This window comes from Indicator indicator, chromosome 28, assembly GCF_027791375.1.
Source record: "Indicator indicator isolate 239-I01 chromosome 28, UM_Iind_1.1, whole genome shotgun sequence".
NCBI lineage: Eukaryota > Metazoa > Chordata > Aves > Piciformes > Indicatoridae > Indicator > Indicator indicator.
The window spans coordinates 12,743,922-12,761,884 of record NC_072037.1 but is presented as its reverse complement, the minus strand read 5'-3'; the positions used below and the strand labels follow the sequence as shown (position 1 = coordinate 12,761,884).

At 64.3% G+C, this 17,963-nt stretch overlaps 1 protein-coding gene across 1 annotated transcript in view; it reads left to right on the top strand.

Annotated features, from left to right (window-relative positions):
• Positions 1-15,314, top strand: part of HMCN2 (hemicentin 2) — a 34,679-nt gene extending 19,365 nt beyond the window's left edge. Inside the window, exons 37-79 of the mRNA XM_054393272.1 lie at positions 138-280; positions 444-594; positions 816-1,034; positions 1,263-1,376; positions 1,448-1,635; positions 1,830-1,926; positions 2,135-2,296; positions 2,663-2,776; positions 2,891-3,022; positions 3,157-3,300; positions 3,442-3,601; positions 4,365-4,489; positions 4,573-4,756; positions 4,933-5,030; positions 5,315-5,587; positions 5,700-5,890; positions 6,033-6,114; positions 6,365-6,501; positions 6,620-6,761; positions 6,962-7,109; positions 7,364-7,491; positions 7,604-7,760; positions 7,872-7,993; positions 8,190-8,354; positions 8,462-8,569; positions 8,667-8,801; positions 9,085-9,219; positions 9,312-9,502; positions 9,938-10,151; positions 10,324-10,458; positions 10,531-10,721; positions 10,817-10,898; positions 11,030-11,299; positions 12,339-12,488; positions 12,676-12,813; positions 12,991-13,106; positions 13,205-13,442; positions 13,573-13,635; positions 13,734-13,862; positions 13,945-14,259; positions 14,370-14,489; positions 14,729-14,855; positions 14,978-15,314. Of these exons, the coding sequence (XP_054249247.1) occupies positions 138-280; positions 444-594; positions 816-1,034; positions 1,263-1,376; positions 1,448-1,635; positions 1,830-1,926; positions 2,135-2,296; positions 2,663-2,776; positions 2,891-3,022; positions 3,157-3,300; positions 3,442-3,601; positions 4,365-4,489; positions 4,573-4,756; positions 4,933-5,030; positions 5,315-5,587; positions 5,700-5,890; positions 6,033-6,114; positions 6,365-6,501; positions 6,620-6,761; positions 6,962-7,109; positions 7,364-7,491; positions 7,604-7,760; positions 7,872-7,993; positions 8,190-8,354; positions 8,462-8,569; positions 8,667-8,801; positions 9,085-9,219; positions 9,312-9,502; positions 9,938-10,151; positions 10,324-10,458; positions 10,531-10,721; positions 10,817-10,898; positions 11,030-11,299; positions 12,339-12,488; positions 12,676-12,813; positions 12,991-13,106; positions 13,205-13,442; positions 13,573-13,635; positions 13,734-13,862; positions 13,945-14,259; positions 14,370-14,489; positions 14,729-14,855; positions 14,978-15,314 (6,770 nt within the window). The remainder of the gene's footprint in view (positions 1-137; positions 281-443; positions 595-815; positions 1,035-1,262; positions 1,377-1,447; positions 1,636-1,829; positions 1,927-2,134; positions 2,297-2,662; positions 2,777-2,890; positions 3,023-3,156; positions 3,301-3,441; positions 3,602-4,364; positions 4,490-4,572; positions 4,757-4,932; positions 5,031-5,314; positions 5,588-5,699; positions 5,891-6,032; positions 6,115-6,364; positions 6,502-6,619; positions 6,762-6,961; positions 7,110-7,363; positions 7,492-7,603; positions 7,761-7,871; positions 7,994-8,189; positions 8,355-8,461; positions 8,570-8,666; positions 8,802-9,084; positions 9,220-9,311; positions 9,503-9,937; positions 10,152-10,323; positions 10,459-10,530; positions 10,722-10,816; positions 10,899-11,029; positions 11,300-12,338; positions 12,489-12,675; positions 12,814-12,990; positions 13,107-13,204; positions 13,443-13,572; positions 13,636-13,733; positions 13,863-13,944; positions 14,260-14,369; positions 14,490-14,728; positions 14,856-14,977) is intronic.
• The last annotated feature ends 2,649 nt before the right edge of the window (positions 15,315-17,963 follow it).

Here is a 17,963-nt window from a genome sequence, read left to right as displayed (position 1 = left end):
AAGAAGCCTCTCTCTACTCTGGGGAGGGCAAAGGAGTCCCTCTGGGGGTGTCAGCAGCTCCCTGAGGTGCTCCCAGGGCAGCGCAGGGCTGCTGGGGGCTCTTCTCTCCTGCTAGATGTGTCTTCTCTCCCTCCCAGTTCCTCCTTGGATTACCAGAGATGACCCTTTGGAGGAATTTGCTATCAAAGAGGTGAAGGCCAAGGTCAACAGCACAGTGGTGCTGGAGTGCGAGACCTGGGCTGTGCCCCAGGCCACCATCCACTGGTACAAGGACAAGCAGGTGAGGTCCTGACTCTGACCAGGGAGGAGCTGCAGGGCTTGGGGACCCTTCCAGGTGGGTGGAGGGGGAAGATACCTTTTGCATGTCCTGCTCCTGGGAGTGCAGCCCTCCTCCTCCTCCTCTCCTGTTTCTGCCCTGCCTCGGCGCTGGGGTCCCCATGCAGCTCCTGGACAGCGCCGGCCACCTGCAGATCCTCAGCGAGGGGCAGGTCCTTCAGATCCAGCCAGCCAGCGCCTCCGACTCGGGGCACTACACCTGCGTGGCCACCAACACCCTGGGTGAAGACGACAGAGACTTCCTCCTGCATGTCCAGGGTGAGCTCTGGGTGGGCAGCCAGTGCCTGGAGGGGTGCCTCAGCAGGGGGAGGGGGCCCTGGAGGGGGTCCCCTGTGGGAGCGTGGCAGGGTGAGCAGAGTTTGTCCCTGCTGGACCACAACCATCTCCTCGGCCACGGTCAGGACGGGGCAGGTGATCTGGCTGCACCTCGGGGTGTGGGTCCTGTGTTCCCCACAGCTGACCGCAGCCTGTCCCCGCAGTGCCAGCCCTCTTCCAGCAGCAGACAGGCCCCAGTGAAGCCCTTGAGGTCTTCTACCGGGAGGAGGACCAGGGTGGGGAGGTGACAGAGCACCGCCAGGCTGTCCTCGGCCAGCCCACTGCACTCTACTGTGACACCAACACCATCCCAGCTCCCCAGCTCACCTGGTACAAGGATGGGGAGCCCCTCTCCCCCGGCCCAGGGGTGCTGCTGCTGCTAGGTAATGGGCATGGACCTTTCCTTTGGAAGGGTTCCTGCAGGAGCTCTGCGGGTTAAGAACATTGGTGGCAGGGAGGAGCTTGGATCCTGGCTTTTGCCACCCATGGGACCTGCAGGAACAGGACCAGGACCATGTCACCCGGGCTGCATGGGGGTTTGGGCATTGCAGGGTGGGAGGAGGAGGTTGGAAGGGACCCTGCAGGGAGCCCTGTCCATGCCCTGTGTGCAGGGGGCCAGGTGCTGCAGCTGCCTGCGGTGCGGGAGCAGGACGCGGGGAGGTACAGCTGCCAGGCGACCACTGCGGCGGGACAGGACCTGCTGCACTACCACCTGGAGGTGCTGGGTGAGTGTGGGGCTGGGGCAAGGGGGGTGGGGATGGAGGCACCTGGCAGCTCCATCACCACCTGCTTCCAGCTGCCCCAGCCATCCACGGTGGCACAGAGGACCTGGCTGAAGAGGTGGCAGCCACTGTCAATAGCACCGTCCGCTTCGCGTGCCAAGCCACTGGGCACCCAGTGCCCACCGTGTCCTGGCTCTGGAATGATGTCCCCATCGTGGCTGACTCACACCACCAGTTCCTGGAGGATGGCATGGTCCTGCAGGTTGGTGTCCCCTGGGCAGGGTGGCTGTGCCAGGGGAACACACAGGAGGCAAGAGGTGTGGAGGGGACAGGGCGCTTCTGCCACCCCAGGGAGAAAACTGCCTTGATCTTGCCAGGCACCAAGGTCCCTGTGGGAGCCTCGGCAGCTCCCTGGCTCAGGACAGACCTCAGTGGGGCTCTGCTGCCCTTTTGCAGGTGGCCAGGGTGCAGGCAGGTGACACTGGCAGCTACACGTGCGTGGCTGAGAACGCAGCTGGGTCAGCTGAGAAGCTCTTTGCCCTCACTGTGCAGGGTAAGGCAGCCCCAAGACCCTTCCTGGGTCACTGACTTACCCTTCTCCTCCTCCTTTGCCAGCTGGAGTCTCCTGTGGCTTGCTCTGTCCCCTCCTGAATGTCACAGTCGCCCTGTGGAGGGGTGCTGGCTGTGTGCTCGCTCCTGGGGACAGCTTGGTCTCCATGCTGACTGTTCCCCTTTGGCACTTTTGGGGTGTTCTGGAGCAGAAGCCCCCCGGATTGTGGGCCCAAACCCCGAGGGCATCGATGGAGTCATCAATGGCAGCGTCTCCCTGGTGTGCCAGGTCCAGTCCCACCCTGCTGCACACATCAGCTGGTACAAGGATGGCCAAGCCCTGCAGCTCAACCAGGAGGTCACTGCCACCCCAGGTACGCTGGCCAAGGGCTTGGCACAGCCACCAGCTCTTGATGGACTCCAGCTCCCCTGATCTGCCCTTTCGTGTTCTAGATGTGGGACTCAGGTTCAGCCTTTTTGCCCACCATGTACTAAAAACCTGCTGCCAAGGGATCCCCTCTGAGGGGACCAAGGGTGGCATCCTGCTGCTCCCCAGGAGCTCAGCACCCTTTTCTTCTTCACACAGCAAGGCCTTAGACCTCAAAGAGAGACTTTTTGATGCTCAGGCATTTCTTGCATGGGACTTGGCCAGCTGCTGGGGGTGGGTCAGCTTGCTGGGGTGGTGGCCCAGACCTGCTCCAGCTCCAGCCTGCCCTGAGTCCCTGCCCTGCTGCTGCCAGGCTCTCAGGTGCTGCAGCTCCCTCGCCTGCAGCTCTCCAGCTCGGGCACCTACACCTGTGTGGCACTGAACGTGGCTGGCCAGGATGAGAAGCATTTTGTCCTCACTGTCCATGGTAAGTGGGGAGACCTTGGCTAAAGGATCTGCTCCCCCAGCACCCACCCAGGAGCTGATGGTAAACACCAGGCTGCATGCTCCTGCTCACACCTCCCCTCATCTTCCTCCTCAGAGCCCCTGGGCACCCAGGACCCGCAGCTGGAGATGCTTGATGCTGAGGTGGGGACCTCCCTCATTCTGACCTGCCAGGGCACTGGTATGCCAACCCCCACTGTTACCTGGCTGAAGGATGGGAGCCTGCTGGGTATGTACACAGGCAGAGCAACCACCCCCAGACCCAGGTCCTGGGGTTGGGAAGGGAGGGAGGGGGTAGCCTGGCTGGGGAGGGGTCAGTGGGGGAGTGCTGCTGCAGGCTCCATCTCCCCTATCTCTTCACAGAGAGCAGTCCACAGCAGGGCCTGGTGTCTGGGGGTGGCCAGCTCCAGCTCAGCCCCCTGCAGCCCTCCCACCAGGGCCAATACACCTGCCTGGCACAGGGGGCAGGGGCTGAGACACGCAAGGACTTCATGGTGCTGGTGCGAGGTAGAGCTTCCCTGGGGGCCTGGGGTCCTTGTGGGCTCTCCTTTGGGCAGGAGCCTTCCTCCCCATCCCTTTTCTCTTTCTCTTCCCTTCTTTTCTTCCCTTCTCCTCCTCTTTCTCAGCCCCCATCTCTCCCTGGCACAGTGGCACCCCGGATTGCCAGCGCGGGGGTCCCCAGTGAGCTCAGCGTGCTGGAGGGCGGAGGGGTGAGGCTGGAGTGCCAGGCAGAGGGGCAGCCCACCCCCCAGATTTCCTGGCTGAAGGATGGGCAGCCCCTGGGGCTGCAGCCCCCTTCACGTGCCCGGTGAGTCTGGGGCAGGGGGGGACCACTCCATGGTGATGGCTCAGCCTCATCCCTGCCAAAGAGCAGCACGAGACTGAGCTCTGCTGCTTCTCCTGCTCCCTGCTTGGGCTGTGACCTGCCCTAGAGCGCAGGGCTGAGGAGGAGCAGTTGAGGGACCTGGGGGTGCTCAGCCTGGAGAGGAGGAGGCTGAGGAGAGACCTTCTGGGTGAGAGCTCCTTGAAAGCAGGTTGGAGCCAGGTGGAGGTCAGTTTCTTCTGCTGAGGAACAAGCAATAGGATGAGAAGAAATGTCCTTAGGTTGCACCAGGGCAGGTTTAGGTTGGACGTGAAGATCAATTTCTTCCCTAAAAGGGTTGTCAAGGCCTGATCCAGGCTGCCCAGGGCAGTGGTGGAGTGCCCATCCCTGGAGGGGTTTCAAAGCTGTGGAGATATGGTGCTGAGGGCCATGGTTTGGTGGTGCCCTGGCAGTGCTGGGTTAAGGGTTGGACTTGGTCACCTTTAAAGGTCTCTTCTAACCAAAGCAATTCCATAGTTCTGTGCTTCTCCTCACTACTTGCTGAGGGACATCAGCCTCAGCTAAGCCCTGATCTCCTCCGTGATGCTGCAACCTGGTATGGGCACTGCCACCCTAGCAAGGTCCCACCTGCTGCCTTGGTCTTGCAGCACACCCTAAAACCTGCAGCCTGGGTTGCAACAGAGCATCTCTGCCCCGTGGGCACGTCAGGGATGGACACAAAGGTCACTACCCCCTTGTCCCTGTGCAGCATGTCCCAGGATGGCAGCTCCCTGCTCCTCGAGGGTCTGCAAGCTGCTGACTCAGGGGCTTACACCTGCCTGGCACGGAGCAGCGCAGGCGAGGACGTGAGGCTGCACAGGCTGAGCGTGCTGGGTGAGCAGGGCTGGCACCCGTGGGGCACTGACAGGGCCATCCAGCCCTGACAGCCCTGTCACCTCCTCTGTCCCCTCCTCCAGTCCCCCCTTCCATTGAGAGCGGTGCTGATGGCTCGGAGGTGGTCCGAGGTGTCCTGTCCGCGGTGCTGACCCTGCAGTGCCAGGCGCGGGGGTCCCCTCCGCTGCAGCTGAGCTGGCAGAAGGATGGTCTGCCCCTGCCCCTGTCCCCCCGTGTCACCCTGCTCCTGGCTGGCCGCCTCCTTCGGTAGGAAGCCACCCTGGAGCAATGCTTGGCTGTGGATGTTGGGGCTGGCACCCAGGTTTGGTGCCAGGGTGGCCATGCCTGCCCTCCAAGGTGGCTGCATGTCGATGTGGAGACCTTGGGGGGCAGAGGGGGACCCGGAGCTGATGTCCCCTCCCCGTGCCCCATTCCATGGGCAGGATCTCTCAGGCACAGCTCTCTGATGCTGGGCTCTACACCTGCATCGTGTCCAGCCGGGCAGGGGTGGCCAACCGCAGCTTCGTCCTCCAGATCCAGGGTATGGGGGACTGGGGGCAGCAGAGCGAGGGGCACTTGGGCACCAGTTCTGCTGGTGGTGTGCCTTGAGCTTGGTCTCTAAGCAGGGTTCTGAGCTGCTGGAGTGGGCTTGGAGAGGTTGGAGCAGGGCACCACCAACCGAAAGCAGCCCCAGAGCACCCCGCAGGGAGGCTGAGCCACCTTTGGGTGCTCTCAGGACACCAGGGAGCTGCTAGAGCCACCCGCGGTGCCCAAGGGCCTGACTATGCCCCCACAGCCTGACTAAAGAGAACTCCTTCCCCCCAGTGCCCCCTGTCCTGGTGAGCCCAGAGAGCAGCGAGGAGCAGATGGTGGCCGAGGGCTCTGATGTCACTTTCACCTGCGAGGCCACCGGGTCCCCAGCCCCAGTGGTGACCTGGCTGAAGGACGGCCAGCCCCTGGCATGGCAGAACAACCAGGTGCCCAGCAGCCCGCGGCTCAGCCTGCTGGCTGTAGGGCCAGCTGACTCTGGGCTGTACTCCTGCCTGGTGGCCAGCGAGGTGGGGGAGGTCAGCAAAGCCTTCCCGCTCCTGGTGACAGGTGTGTGACAGTCCTGGGGGGGCTGGGCAGGGCAGCTCGGCCAATTCTGGGGGAGCAGAGAGTGGCTGAACCCCCTCCCCCACTTCACCCCACTTCACCGAGTGCCTTGCAGAGCCCCCTCGTGTGGAGGCTGCAGCCCAGCCCACCGAGCTGTCCATCGCTGAGGGCACCTCGCTGGAACTGAGGTGCGTGGTAAGAGGGGTCCCTGTGCCCACCGTCACCTGGCAGAAGGACGGACGGCTGCTGGCAGGGCCCTGGCTCCTGGCAGGCAATGAGAGCACCCTGCACATCGAGAGCGCTAAGGTTGGGGCTCCTCTTCCTCCTCGCCACCCCTGTTGCCTCCTCGCCACCCCTGTTGCCTCCTCGCCACCCCTGTTGCCTCCTCGCCACCCCTGTTTGTTTCCTTTTTCCTTCTCCCCCCAGTTTCCCCCTCTTCTTCCTGCAGGTGGCTGATGCTGGGCTCTACACCTGCCTGGCTGCCAGCCCCTCGGGTGAGGACAGCAGAAGCTTCCACGTCAGCATCCAAGGTAGAGTTGCCCCAGAGGTGCAGCACGGAGGGGTGGTGGAGCTTCGGGGGGAACCATGGGGTGGAGCATCCCCAGCACCCCTTCCTTGGCATCACTGGGAGCAGGGTGAGGAGAGCAGTGGGGGCTGAGACCCTCCCAGTGCAGCATGGGGGTCCTGCAGGGCGAAGGACTGTGAGTGGCTAACGGGGACAGATGTGGAGGTGCCCAACCCGTGTGGCACCCCCTGACTCAGCTGGCACATGTCCCACAGCACCTCTCAGTGTCACAAGCGTTGGGGATACCCCCAGGATCACCACAGTGGCAGGAGGGCAGCTCATCCTGGAGTGCCCTGAGGATGCCAGGACGCCCACCCGCATTGAGTGGCACCAGGAGGGCTCCCCGCTGTGGGTATGTGTGATGGCAGCTGGGATGGTGCATGGGCCTGGGGGGGCACCTTCCCCAGCCCCATCAGGCTTCTGGTGAGGTGATGAGGGCAGAGCTGCTGACGAGGGTCTGGGGGTGTTAGGAGGATGCCCGCAGGCTGGTCCTGGCCGAGGGACGCTTCTTGCAGATCCAGGCCGTGGTGCCAGCAGATGGTGGCAAGTACAGCTGCAGGGTCACCAGCCCACTGGGAGCCACCAGCCTGCGTGCCCAGGTGGAGGTTCATGGTGAGTGCCACCCTGCCACGAGGCTTTGGTCACAACAGGCACCAGCTCCTTCTCTGTTCCTCCAGGGATGGGCAAGGCTCTGGGGTGCCCCTGGTTGGGGGAAGAGGGAAGCAGGGTTGGGTGGTGCCCAGCCAGCACCGCTGGTCTGGGTTGATGTCCTCCATCCCCTGAGCCCTGCCTCTGACTTTTTGCTGCCACAGTGGCTCCAGAGATCCAGCCGGGCCCTGAGGAGGTGAGGGTACTGCTGAACAGCTCGGTGGTGCTGCCATGCCCAGCACAGGGGTGGCCTCTGCCCCAGGTGACCTGGAGGAAGGATGGGTGGCTCCTGCCCCCTCATGGGACCAACAGGTACAAGGCTTGGTGGGTTGATGGCACCAAGAGGTGGCTCCTGAATTGTGCCACCCTCCACACCAGTAGGTGGGTTGGTGTCCCTGGGGTGGAGACAGCTCTGTCATGCCGTGAGGAGCTGTGTTCTGTCCCCACACCAGATCAGAGAACACACTCCCCATGGTTGCAGTGGCACCTGCCACCCACCTGCCACCTTCTCAGCCATCTGTACCCACACAGAGCACCCACAGGGCTCTCTCGCTCTCCCTCCCCAGGCTGCAGCTCCTGCCAGATGGCTCCTTGCAGATCGACCCTGTCCAGGTCCAGGACTCAGGCTACTACCTCTGCATGGCCTCCAGCCCTGCTGGCTCTGACAGACGTGGCCTGGACCTCCACGTCCTGGGTAAGTGCAGGAGCCAGGTGGGTGCCCCCTGGGCTCAGTCCCCTGCAAGCTGCTGCTGCTGTGGGACTCTCGTGGGCACAGCAATGTGCTCTGTCCTCTGCTCCTTCCACAGTCCCTCCTGTCATCATCCCTGGACCCTCCAACATCACCCTGCTGGCTCAGCAGCCAGCCACTCTGAGCTGTGACACCTGGGGGTCCCCCACGCCCCACGTCAGGTGGGAGAAGGACGGCCGCCCCCTGAACCCCCTCCTCCTGCCTGGCACCTACAGGTACATCACCTTGCCCATGAGGGGTTCCACCCACCATAGCGTGGGGTTTGTCCCCTCCTGCTGCCCCCTGTGGGGCAGGGGCTGCCCCTGACACATGCCCTGCCCACGCAGCTTGCAGCCCTCGGGGTCGCTGCTGATCTCCAGCCCCAGTGCCCGGGACGAGGGCTGGTTCCAGTGCGTGGCCACCAGCGCCGCGGGGGAGGCTCGCAAGGTCTTCCTCGTGTCTGTTCTCGGTGAGCTCCGGGGGGCTGGGGGACGCTTTCCTGGCCTCTGACACTGCCTCAGACGTGATGTGACCCTGGGCTTGAGTCCCCTCTCAAGGACTGGGCAAGAGGGAAAACAAGAAATGCTGTGCCCACGTGTGTGGGCATGGGGTCCCCTTCAGCCTTGGCCCTGAGGCCCTGCTCACCTCCCTGCTTCACCCTCCAGTGCCCCCCACCATCGCCGATGACCTCACTGAGGTGATTGTCACTCCCTTGTCCCCTGCTGTCCTCACCTGCTATGCCTCTGGTGTGCCCCCACCCACGCTGTGGTGGAGCAAGGACGGTGCTCAGCTGGGCAGCCGAGGAGGAGGCTACCGCGTCCTGCCCACAGGTATGGCACAGGACTCTGCGCCCTGGCAAGGTTAGGGTTCCATGTCAGCCTCTCCCCGGCCTCTGCCCAGCCTCTCTCCTGCCTCCCTGTGCCTGCTCTCTTCCCAGGGGCCCTGGAGATCAGGCGGGCACTTCCTGCACATGCTGGGCACTACACCTGCACTGCCAGGAGCGCAGCTGGCACAGCCTGGAAGCACCTCCAGCTCACAGTACAGGGTACGCAGGGCTCACCCCACTCCTGGAGGTGCCACTTCCTCTGCCTTGGTACAGCCTGGGGGAGCCTTGGTGGGCAGCATCTCCCTGCTACTCACAGAGCCCCCTGCCTTGAAGCCCCTGCCTGGCATGGTGATGGTGATGGTCAACACCAGCGTGGTGCTGTCCTGCGAGGCCACTGGTGTGCCCCAGCCAGAGCTCAGCTGGCACAAGGATGGTGTTGGCATCACTGCGGGTGAGTGGCAGCCCGCTGGATGCTGGCAGAGCCTCTGCTGCTTGCCAGCCTTTGCCTGGGGGGAGATTTGGGTGCCAGGGGCTTGCAGGTGACCTAGCAGGGTGCTGGGTGGCACTGTGCAGGGCTGCTCCAGGCTCCAGCCTGCCCTCCAAGGTAAGTTGTTCCCCAGAGACTCCCCAGTAAGGGGCACTCAGCAGGGAAAGCAGTCCTCGTGCCCCTTTTGTCCGTGCCCTGGCACAGCTGTGCTGCCCATCCTGCCCTTCATTCCTGCCCATCCCTGCAGGGCCTGGACTGAAGGTGCTCCCCAATGGGCAGCTCCATCTCCTTCATGCCTCCCCGGGGGACGCGGGCACCTACCTGTGTGTGGCACAAAACCCCTCGGGCACCGCTGCAGGGAGGACCAGGCTGATCGTGCAAGGTAACGCCCCGGTGCCCTCCTCATCCTCATCGCCTCGCAGTGGCACAGGGCTGCCTGGATGTCAGCGAGCCCCTGTCCCGTGCCCCGCGCAGTGCCTCCTGTCATCGCGGCTGGCCCGGCTGCGCTGGCTGCCCTGCAGGGGCTGGACGTGCTGCTGCCCTGTGCCGCCCGCGGCGTGCCCGAGCCCCGCGTGTCCTGGAGCCGGGAAGGAGCTCCTGTGCGGGGGGGTGGGGGCAAGGCCACCCTCCTGCGCTCCGGGGGGCTGCTGCTGCGGGATGTCCAGGTGAGCACCGACCCCTCCCGCAGAACAGCGCTTGTCAGGGAACCAGAGGCTGCTGCTGGGAGGAAGCAAAGCCCAGAGGGGTTCTGTGCCCTGCTGGGGCTGGCAGGGCGAGGTGCCTTCAGAAACATTTGGTAAAGGGAGAGCCCTCTGCAGACCTTGGCAGGAGGCTGGTGGGTCAGGGCAGTGCTACCACGGAATCAGAAGGGTAGGGGGCTGGAAGGGACCTCTGGAGGCTGGGTCCAACCCCCCCCCACCCCCGCCCCGCAGAGCAGGTCACACAGGAACGCAGCCGGCTGGGGCTCCACAACCTCCCCGGGCAGCCTGCTCCATGGGCTGCCAAATGGGTGCCCAGCAGCCATAGCCCAGCGAGCCAGGACCGGAGCTGGACCCCAGACCCAAGCTGCCCACCTCTCACCCTCCCATCTCCCGGCGCAGGAAGGGGACGCTGGGAGATACTCCTGCACCGCGGTGAACTCGGCTGGCAGGGCTAGCCGGCAGCTCTCCTTCTCCATCCACACCCTGCCCACCTTCACCCACCTGCCCACGGACGTCACCCTGCGCCAGGGGGAGCGGCTGGAGCTGCTCTGTGCCGCCGCTGGCACCCCCCGGCCCCGCATCTCCTGGATGGCCAACGGGCAGCTTCTGACCGGTGCGTGGGCAGCCCTGTGGCCGGGCAGGGGCAGAGGGTGCTGAGCTAGGAGGGAGGGCACGGTCCTGGGGCCATCCCAGCCCTTGCTGCAGCGTTCATGGTCCATGAGACGCTGGCATGCCTGGCTGGGGGGGCTAGAATCAGTTTGTTTTGGGGGGTTGCCCCCCCACAGATGGAGTGCTGGGGCACGGCGGCCGGAGCACCCTGCAGCGCCAGGCAGTCACCCAGGCTGACAGTGGCACCTATGTCTGCCATGCTGAGAACAGTGCTGGTGCCATCAGGGCCACTGCCTTTGTCTCTGTCAGAGGTAGGTGCCAGGGGAGGGAAACAGGGGTGCCCAGCCAGTTCCCCTCCTCTGCCAACCATTTCCCTTTCCCAGAGGCACCTATCATACAGGGGGATTCCAGCACCTATCAAGTGGAGCACCCCGGGGGTGATACCCTTCTTGACTGTGATGCCCGTGGTCACCCTGTGCCCCTCATCCGTTGGAGCAAGGATGGGGTGCCAGTGGTGGCTGGTGGGCACCTGCTCCAGCTGCAGAATGGCTCCCTGGCCATCCATGCTGTGGGGGTGAGTAGAGCCCGGGGTGGGGGGCAGTGCTGGCCCATTTGGGGGATGCTTCAGGGCAGAGTTAAGCATTGTGCTAATGCCATTGGCACTGCCAGGACACTGATGTGGGGCACTACCGGTGTGTGGCGGAGAATGATGCGGGCACAGCAGCAAAGGTTGTCACCCTGGCCCTGCAGAGTGAGTGCTGCCCCTCTCTGAACCCTCCTTTTGAGGGTCATGGCACTCCCCAGCCCACCCCTAACTGCTGGGGGATGGCCCCAGTCTCCCTGGGATGCTCTGGCACTGTCCACATCCCTCTGCCCACCCAGGTGCCCCCACAGTGACGGTGACACCAGGAGCCATGGCAGTGCGAGCTGGGCAGAGGGTGCTGCTGCACTGTGCCGTGGCAGGGGAGCCAACCCCCTCTGTGGAGTGGCAGCAGGACGGGCAGCCACTGCCTGAGAGTCCCCATGCCCATGTCCTGCCCAATGCCACAATGCTCCTGCCTGCTGCCAGCCCCCAGGATGCTGGCATCTACTCCTGCCTCGCCCACAACGCCCTGGGCTCGGCCATTGCCCATGCGTCCCTGGCTGTGCAAGGTGGGTGTCTGTGCCAGGGCTTGGGGGGTTCTGGCTTGCTTGGGGGGCTGCCCACAGTGCCACCGCACCCTGCACTAAGACCTCCTCCGTGGGGTTGGTGTCTTGTCCCTAGTGTCAGGTGGCAGGAGAAGAGGAAAGGGCCTGGGATTGTGCTAGGGGAGGGTTAGGTTGGAGGTGAGGAAAAATTTCTGTGCTGCAAGAGTGGTCAGGGATTGGCACAGGCTGCCCAGGGAGGTGGTGGAGTCCCTGTCTCTGGAGGTGTTCAGGATCCCTGTGGCCATGACACCTGGGGCTGTGGTTTGGTGCCCATGGAGGTGTGTTGGGTTGCTGCTTGGACTGGGTGATCTTGGAGGCCTTTCCTAACCCAGACAATTCCATGGCTCTGTGCAGTTGTTTGGAGGGGCATCACCTTTCCTTCCTTGATTCGTGCCCTGGTTTGCCCTCTCCTGCCCCTCCCGCTGCCCATCTGTAGGGCTGAGCCCAGACAAATGTCACCCAGGAGCCGCTGCGTGCCAGCCTCCGCCCCTGCTCACCTCCCCTGTCCTCTCCCTTCCTGCCTGTGCCGCCTGTGATTCAATTCCCGTTCCCGCGGGGCTCTGCCGGCTGCCCAGGCACTTCCTCTCCTGCTGCCCCCCGGGCAGTAGCGGCCAGACCCCGGCAGCACGGAGGAAGGGCCGGCTGCCCTGCGTGCCCCCTGCACGGCTGCTGGTATCTTGCTGCCAGGCACGTCAGAGGAAGAGGAAATCAATCCTGGGACTGAGGCCAGGAGCAGGGAGGGGTTGGTACAGAGCAGGGTCTGGGGGGTGTCGGTGCCCATTGGTGAGCTCAAGCCACGGGGTCTCCCTCGCAGCATGCCCTGGTGAGGTGGCACCTTGATGCTAGGACCCATGGGGGCTTCGGGGGCTTGCCCACCATGCTCTGGTTGCCTTCACCTCCAGAAAATCAGATTTGTCTGGGTGCACAAATGATGGAGAGGGGAAGTTGGGAAACCACTCCCTGCCCAGCCCCAGCACCACTGCCCCTGTCCCTTGTGCCCCAGGGGAGCCACGCCGGGTGCAGGGCAGCCTGCTTGGTGTTATCAATGCCCACGAGCTCGGGGTCACCAACCTGGATGCCAGTGTGCTGGATGACCCACGCTCCAGTGCCACCACCCTGCAGAGCAGCATTGGCAGAGTGCCACCTGCTGTAGGTGAGTTGCTGTCCCCCACTCTTACCCCAGGGAGGGTTTTGCCCCTGGATCAGGGTCAAAGAGCTTCCCCCCAAAGCTGCTCCCCACCTCTGTGCTGTGGCCCACGGATGAGGGGGGCTGGGCTGGCTGGGGAGGGTTGTTGGCAGGGTGCTGGCTTCGTGGTGGCATCTCTTCTGCCTCGCCCCAGGGCCACTGATGCAGGTGCTGGTTGCCATCCTGGCACCCATTTACTGGTCCTTGGCACGCACCAGTGGGGATGCCCGGAGCGGGTTCCTGCTCTCTCAGGGCACCTTCAGGCACGAGTCACAGCTGGAGTTTGCCACAGGTGAGAGATGCCAGGGCACACCAAGGGCTGCAGTGCCTGGTCCTGCTCCTCTCAGCCTCTCTCTCCCCTGTGCACCATCCCTGAGGACTCAGCCTGGCACTGGGCTGAGCCTCGCAGCAGAGATGGAGCTGTTTGGGGATGCCATGGCTGCAGCTCACTACTGCCCACCCCTGCCAGGGGACCTCCTGTGGGTCACCCACCTCGCCCGGGGCACGGACGCTGCTGGTACCTTGCTGCTGGAAAGTGTGGTCAGGGGCTCGGTGCCAGCAGGCATCAGCAAGGCCACCCTGCAGGTGCTGGCACTGCCCATCCTCCCCGCAGGGTCATGACTCCCATACCGGGAGCCCTTGGCGGGAGGGCACAGCCTAACCCCCTCCCCACCTCTCTGCAGGACTTCAGCGAGCGCTACGTGCAGACTGGCACAGGGCAGCTCTCGGGGGGCTCAGTGCAGAGCTTCCTGCAGGATGGGCACATTCTCCGTGCCCACTGCAACCACACCATCCTGTACGACCCCGCCGCGGGCCCGCAGCTCCCCCTGGTGCGGCAGGTCCGGGCCAGAGCTATCAGAGCTTCCTACGACCCAGCCTCGGAGCAGCTGCACTTCCAGCTCCGTGCTGTGCTCGATGCAGGTAACCAGGGCATGCCGGGGGTGGCATGGAGGTGCTGGCATCCCTTGTTGGTCCTGGGTGGCTGTGAGGGGGTGAAGGTCACATCCCTGCAGTGCCCTGTCCCTTCCCATCACCTCTGCTTGGTTCCCAGGGGCTGACGGAGACCAATGCCCACCGGGATTCACTGTGGGCCCTGAGCAGCTGTACTGCCTTGGTATGGACCCTCCCTGAGCGGGGTATGAGGATGGTGGCACCTTCTGTGTAGTGCCACCTCACTGTGCCCCCCAACGCTGTCCCCTCTCTGCTCCCCAGACATTGATGAGTGTGCTGAGGGCTCCCACGCCTGCCGCTACAACCAGCACTGCCAGAACCTGGCAGGGAGCTACCGCTGCGCCTGCCCGCCCGGGTACCACTCCCTGGGCACTGGCTGGCCCTGCCTGGGTACGAGCCGGGGTCTCAGGGGACGTGTCCTTGGGTGCCAGGGCCCACAGTCACTCCCCTGTCCCGAATCTCTTTTCTCCAGACGTGAACGAGTGCCTGCACTTCCCTCCACCCTGCGCCTTTGAGTGCCGCAACCTGCGGGGTTCCTACTGGTGCCTGTGCCCTGCTGGCAGGACCCCGCTGCCGGGAGGGCAGTGTGGCACAGCAGGAGCAGATGGAGGGGGTACAACGGGCAGCCCTCCCCGGGATGCTCCCCTGCGCTGGCTGGGGCCAAGCAGCCCCCCACGGGCACGGTCCCTCTACGCTCAGCTCACCCTGCGGCGCGTGGCAAAGGCTGCGGGTGCCCGGGGTGCCCCCTGCCCCGTGGGCTTCACCAGGAGGAATGGCACCTGCACGGGTGAGTGTGCACCACGGGAGGACTTTGCAGGGAGCCTGGAGGACAGCAGGGCAGCGGGTACTGGAGCGGCCTGATGCTTCCCTGCTTGCCTTTGCTCATTTCACCCACAGATATTGACGAGTGCCAGCTGCTGAGCCGGTGCCAGCACCAGTGCAGGAACAGCCTGGGTAGCTACCACTGCCTCTGCCCTGCCGGCTACCAGCTGCTGCCCAACGGGAAGAGCTGCCATGGTCAGTGTAGGGGTGCTGGGGCAATGCCCCTCCCTGGCAGGATGCCTGAGCCCTTTGGGGTGTGAACGTCCTCCCCACAGTGCCCTGGGGCTGCCAGTCCTGTGCATTTCTGTCTGGTTGCCCCGTGGGGTGCCCAAAACCCCAGGCAGTGGGGAGAAGGTGTGGAGCTGGGATCCCCACCTCAGCCTGGCACACGTGGGAATCCCAGTGCCCTCAGACTGCCTCTTCTCTGCCCACAGACGTGGATGAGTGTGCAGAGGGCATGATCCAGTGTGACTCCAGCCAGCTGTGCTTCAACACCCGGGGAGGTGCCCACTGCATGGATGTGCCCTGCCCAGCTGGGTACCAGAGAGGCTCCAGCCCTGGGTGAGTCCTGCTGTGGGGCACGGGCTGCCTGTTCTGCTACACTCCATGGCACCAGGGGCTCAGCTGCCCTGGCTGCTCCTGCCACCCTGCCATGCCCTGTGTGCCCCCTGGTTCTCCTGCAGGGTTTGTGTCGGTCTCTGCGCCCCAGCCTGCGGCCCAGCCGGGCCCCCCATGCTGCAGTACCAGCTGCTCACCCTGCCCCTTGGCATCGCTGCCAGCCAGGACGTGGTGCACCTCACCCCGGGCAGTGCCCTCCGCCACCGCCCCCTCTTCAGGATGGTGGAGCAGGAGTCTGGCAGCCCCTTTGCCCTCCGCACCGAGCGGGGCCGTGGCATCATCTCCACCCTGCGCCCACTGCAGGAGCCTGGCACCCACCGCCTCACGGTGCAGGCGCTGGGCGGGCAGCGGGCACCCAGTGTCTTCCTCCTCATCATTTCCATCTCACCCTACCCCTACTGACACAGCCGAGGGGCAGGAGGGGGCACAGGGTCACATCTCCTTCTGTCCCTCCCCACCACACCAGTGTGGAAAGGTAGCTCAGGGAGAGCTGAGTCTGCACCGCTCCTGTGCCCCCTGGGCACCTCCTTGCCCCCAGCAGAGCCTCTGCTGTGCTGTCTTCAGCTGGGGCCAGACCTGACTCAGCAGGTCCCTGGGTGGGGGCCAGGTATGCTGCCAGCCTCTCGCAATCTGCTGTTGTTGCAAGCCCCAATTTGCACCAGCAGGCCCTGGAGCAAACAGCTTTGGGTGGCCTTGGCCACGACCAGCCCCTAGATAGGAGAGGGGAAGATGAGCTGCACTCTCTGGAGTGCAGGATGTGACCCCTGGGCTGAGGAGGGCACAGGGCCCCCTGCCACTAAACTGCTTGTGAAAGTGAAACAGCCTGGTGTTCAGTTCCTGGTGCCCATCCTGCCGGGGTGCCAGGCACAGGTATTCATTTCTGGGTTTGTCCCAAATAAAGGAGTTCTGTGCTCAAAGCTCAGCCTGGGGGGGACCTCTGACTTCCTATGGCCCTGGCCCCCTCCTTGTGTGGCCTTGGACCACAGAAGGAACATTGTGTGGATGTAGTAACTCCAGAGGGCCAATGTCCAATACCTGAAGGTCTAATCCTGCCCCAAGGTTGGGTCCTTTGGTCAGCAACAGAAGGATGAGGCCTCTCTGCACAGGCAGGTGAACTCCACAGTGCTGGCTGGAGGTACAGGGGGTGCTGGTCTTGAGGACCTGAGCCCTTGTGTGCCCACATTTGGGCTGGGGACAACCCTGTACCTAGGTGAGGGTGCTGGAGGTGGAGCTGGACCCTCTGACTGCACCCAGGTAGCAGCACTGAGATGCCCTCAGCCAGCCCTATCCTTTGGGCTAGGGCTTTCCTCCCCCCAGGGCTATGTCTGCTGCTGGTTTGGGGTCCCCTGTGGGGGGAAGAGGGGAAGGTTGCCTCGTGTCCAGCCCCTGCCTCATCCCCTCCTGCCCAATTGGGCTTCTCCTCCTGATGGAGTTTCAAACAAGTTCACTCTCCCTCTGTCACTCCCTGCCAGGGAGGAAAGCTGGGGGGTGGCAGAGCACCAGCTCCCCTCTGTCCTCCATTTTGCCACTCGTGAGAGTGAGCAGCTCCCTGGGGGTCCCCCGGGGTGGGGAGCAGACCTTGGTGCTGTGTGGGGGCTGGTGGGGAGGTCAGGAGTGGTGGGACAGGGGTGGCAGTGCCCAGAGCGGTGGGCTGGGCCTGGGCACAGTCCCCGTCCTCCCTCAGGGTGCAGCTGTCCCCCTCCTTCCCCTCTGCGGGCAGAGGGAGGCAGGGCCTGGCAGGGGCCGATGCCGACGGAGGGGACAGTCCCGCGGCAGCTCCGCCTGCCCACGCCCGGCTATAAGGGAGGAGGAGGAGGGGGATGCTTCAGGAACCCGACCAGAGCACCGAGGGCAGCCGGACTCCGGGGAGCAGGTGAGTGAGCACAGGGCAGGGAGGGGTTGAAGGGGAAAGGGGAACCTGTCCCTGCCTGCCCCGATGGAGCAAGGGCTTACTGGTCCCTGCATGAGCATGGCAGCAGGGTCCCAGCCCCTTTCCAGTGCCAGGAAGTGCAGACTGCAGCCACTCACTTCGGGGTGTGGGGATCCAAGTGAGTCTCATCCCCTAAGGAGTGGAGATGGGACCTTGGCTTACATCACCCCACGTCCTCCTCACTCTGCTCTGGAGGTGCTGGGGAGCAGGATAGGACCTCTACGAGGTCAGGAGAGGTGCTGGGGCAAAGCCCAGCACCAATGAGTTCCCTCCACCTGCCAGCAGCTCTGCTGCAGGGACCCCGAGGGGCGCTCCTGCCCTTGTGTCCACCCGCGGGCAGCACTCACCGGGCAGGGGCTGCTCTGCCAGCCCGGCTGGCGCCGGCGGTTCCTCTCCTTACCAGTTTCAAGCTTTTTTCCTCCTTCCCCCTTTTACTTTCTTCCTCTTCTTGGGTTTAAAACCAAAAGCGAAATGTTCCAGAGTGTCTCCAGTACAAACCTTGCCCCAGCTCCCACGGAAACTGCTGCGGAATAACAACCAGGGCTGAGAAAGTCCCAACGCTGAGCTTTGTTTGCTCTGATTTATTGCTACCCAACGCCAAAGCTTTGGGGCTCTCCCTTCCTGGGCAGCAGGCCTGGCACCAGCCCAGTTTCCTGAGTTGGCAGCGCTGGTTGCCTTGCACCGCTGCGGGATGCGACCCCAGGGCGAGGTCCCTCGGGCAGGCTGTGGGCAGCAGGAGGTGTCCGAGCAGGCACACGTGGGAGGCATCTTCTCCAACCTGCTGCCAGCGTGCCCGGGCTCGGAGGTAGTGAGGCAGCCGGGCAGCGTTGTTGGTGGTCACAGCGGGTATGGACTTGGGGGGGATCAAGGAGGGGATTTGCCCAGTGAGGAGCTGCAGGTGCAGCCCCGTAGCTCGGGCTGGGCTCTGTGGGCAGTCTTGGTGGCTTTCCCGTAAATGCCCTTCTGGGGAAGGGAAGGGCAGAGCCCTCCCGGGCGGGGGCCCAGCGCCACATCCTCGCGGGGCCCCCGGGACAGGGAAGTGCTGGATGCTGGGCGCTGGCTGCTGCCCACGCAGGCAGCCTGATGGGCACGGGCAAGCCTGGGGAGCTGCAGTGGGGGGT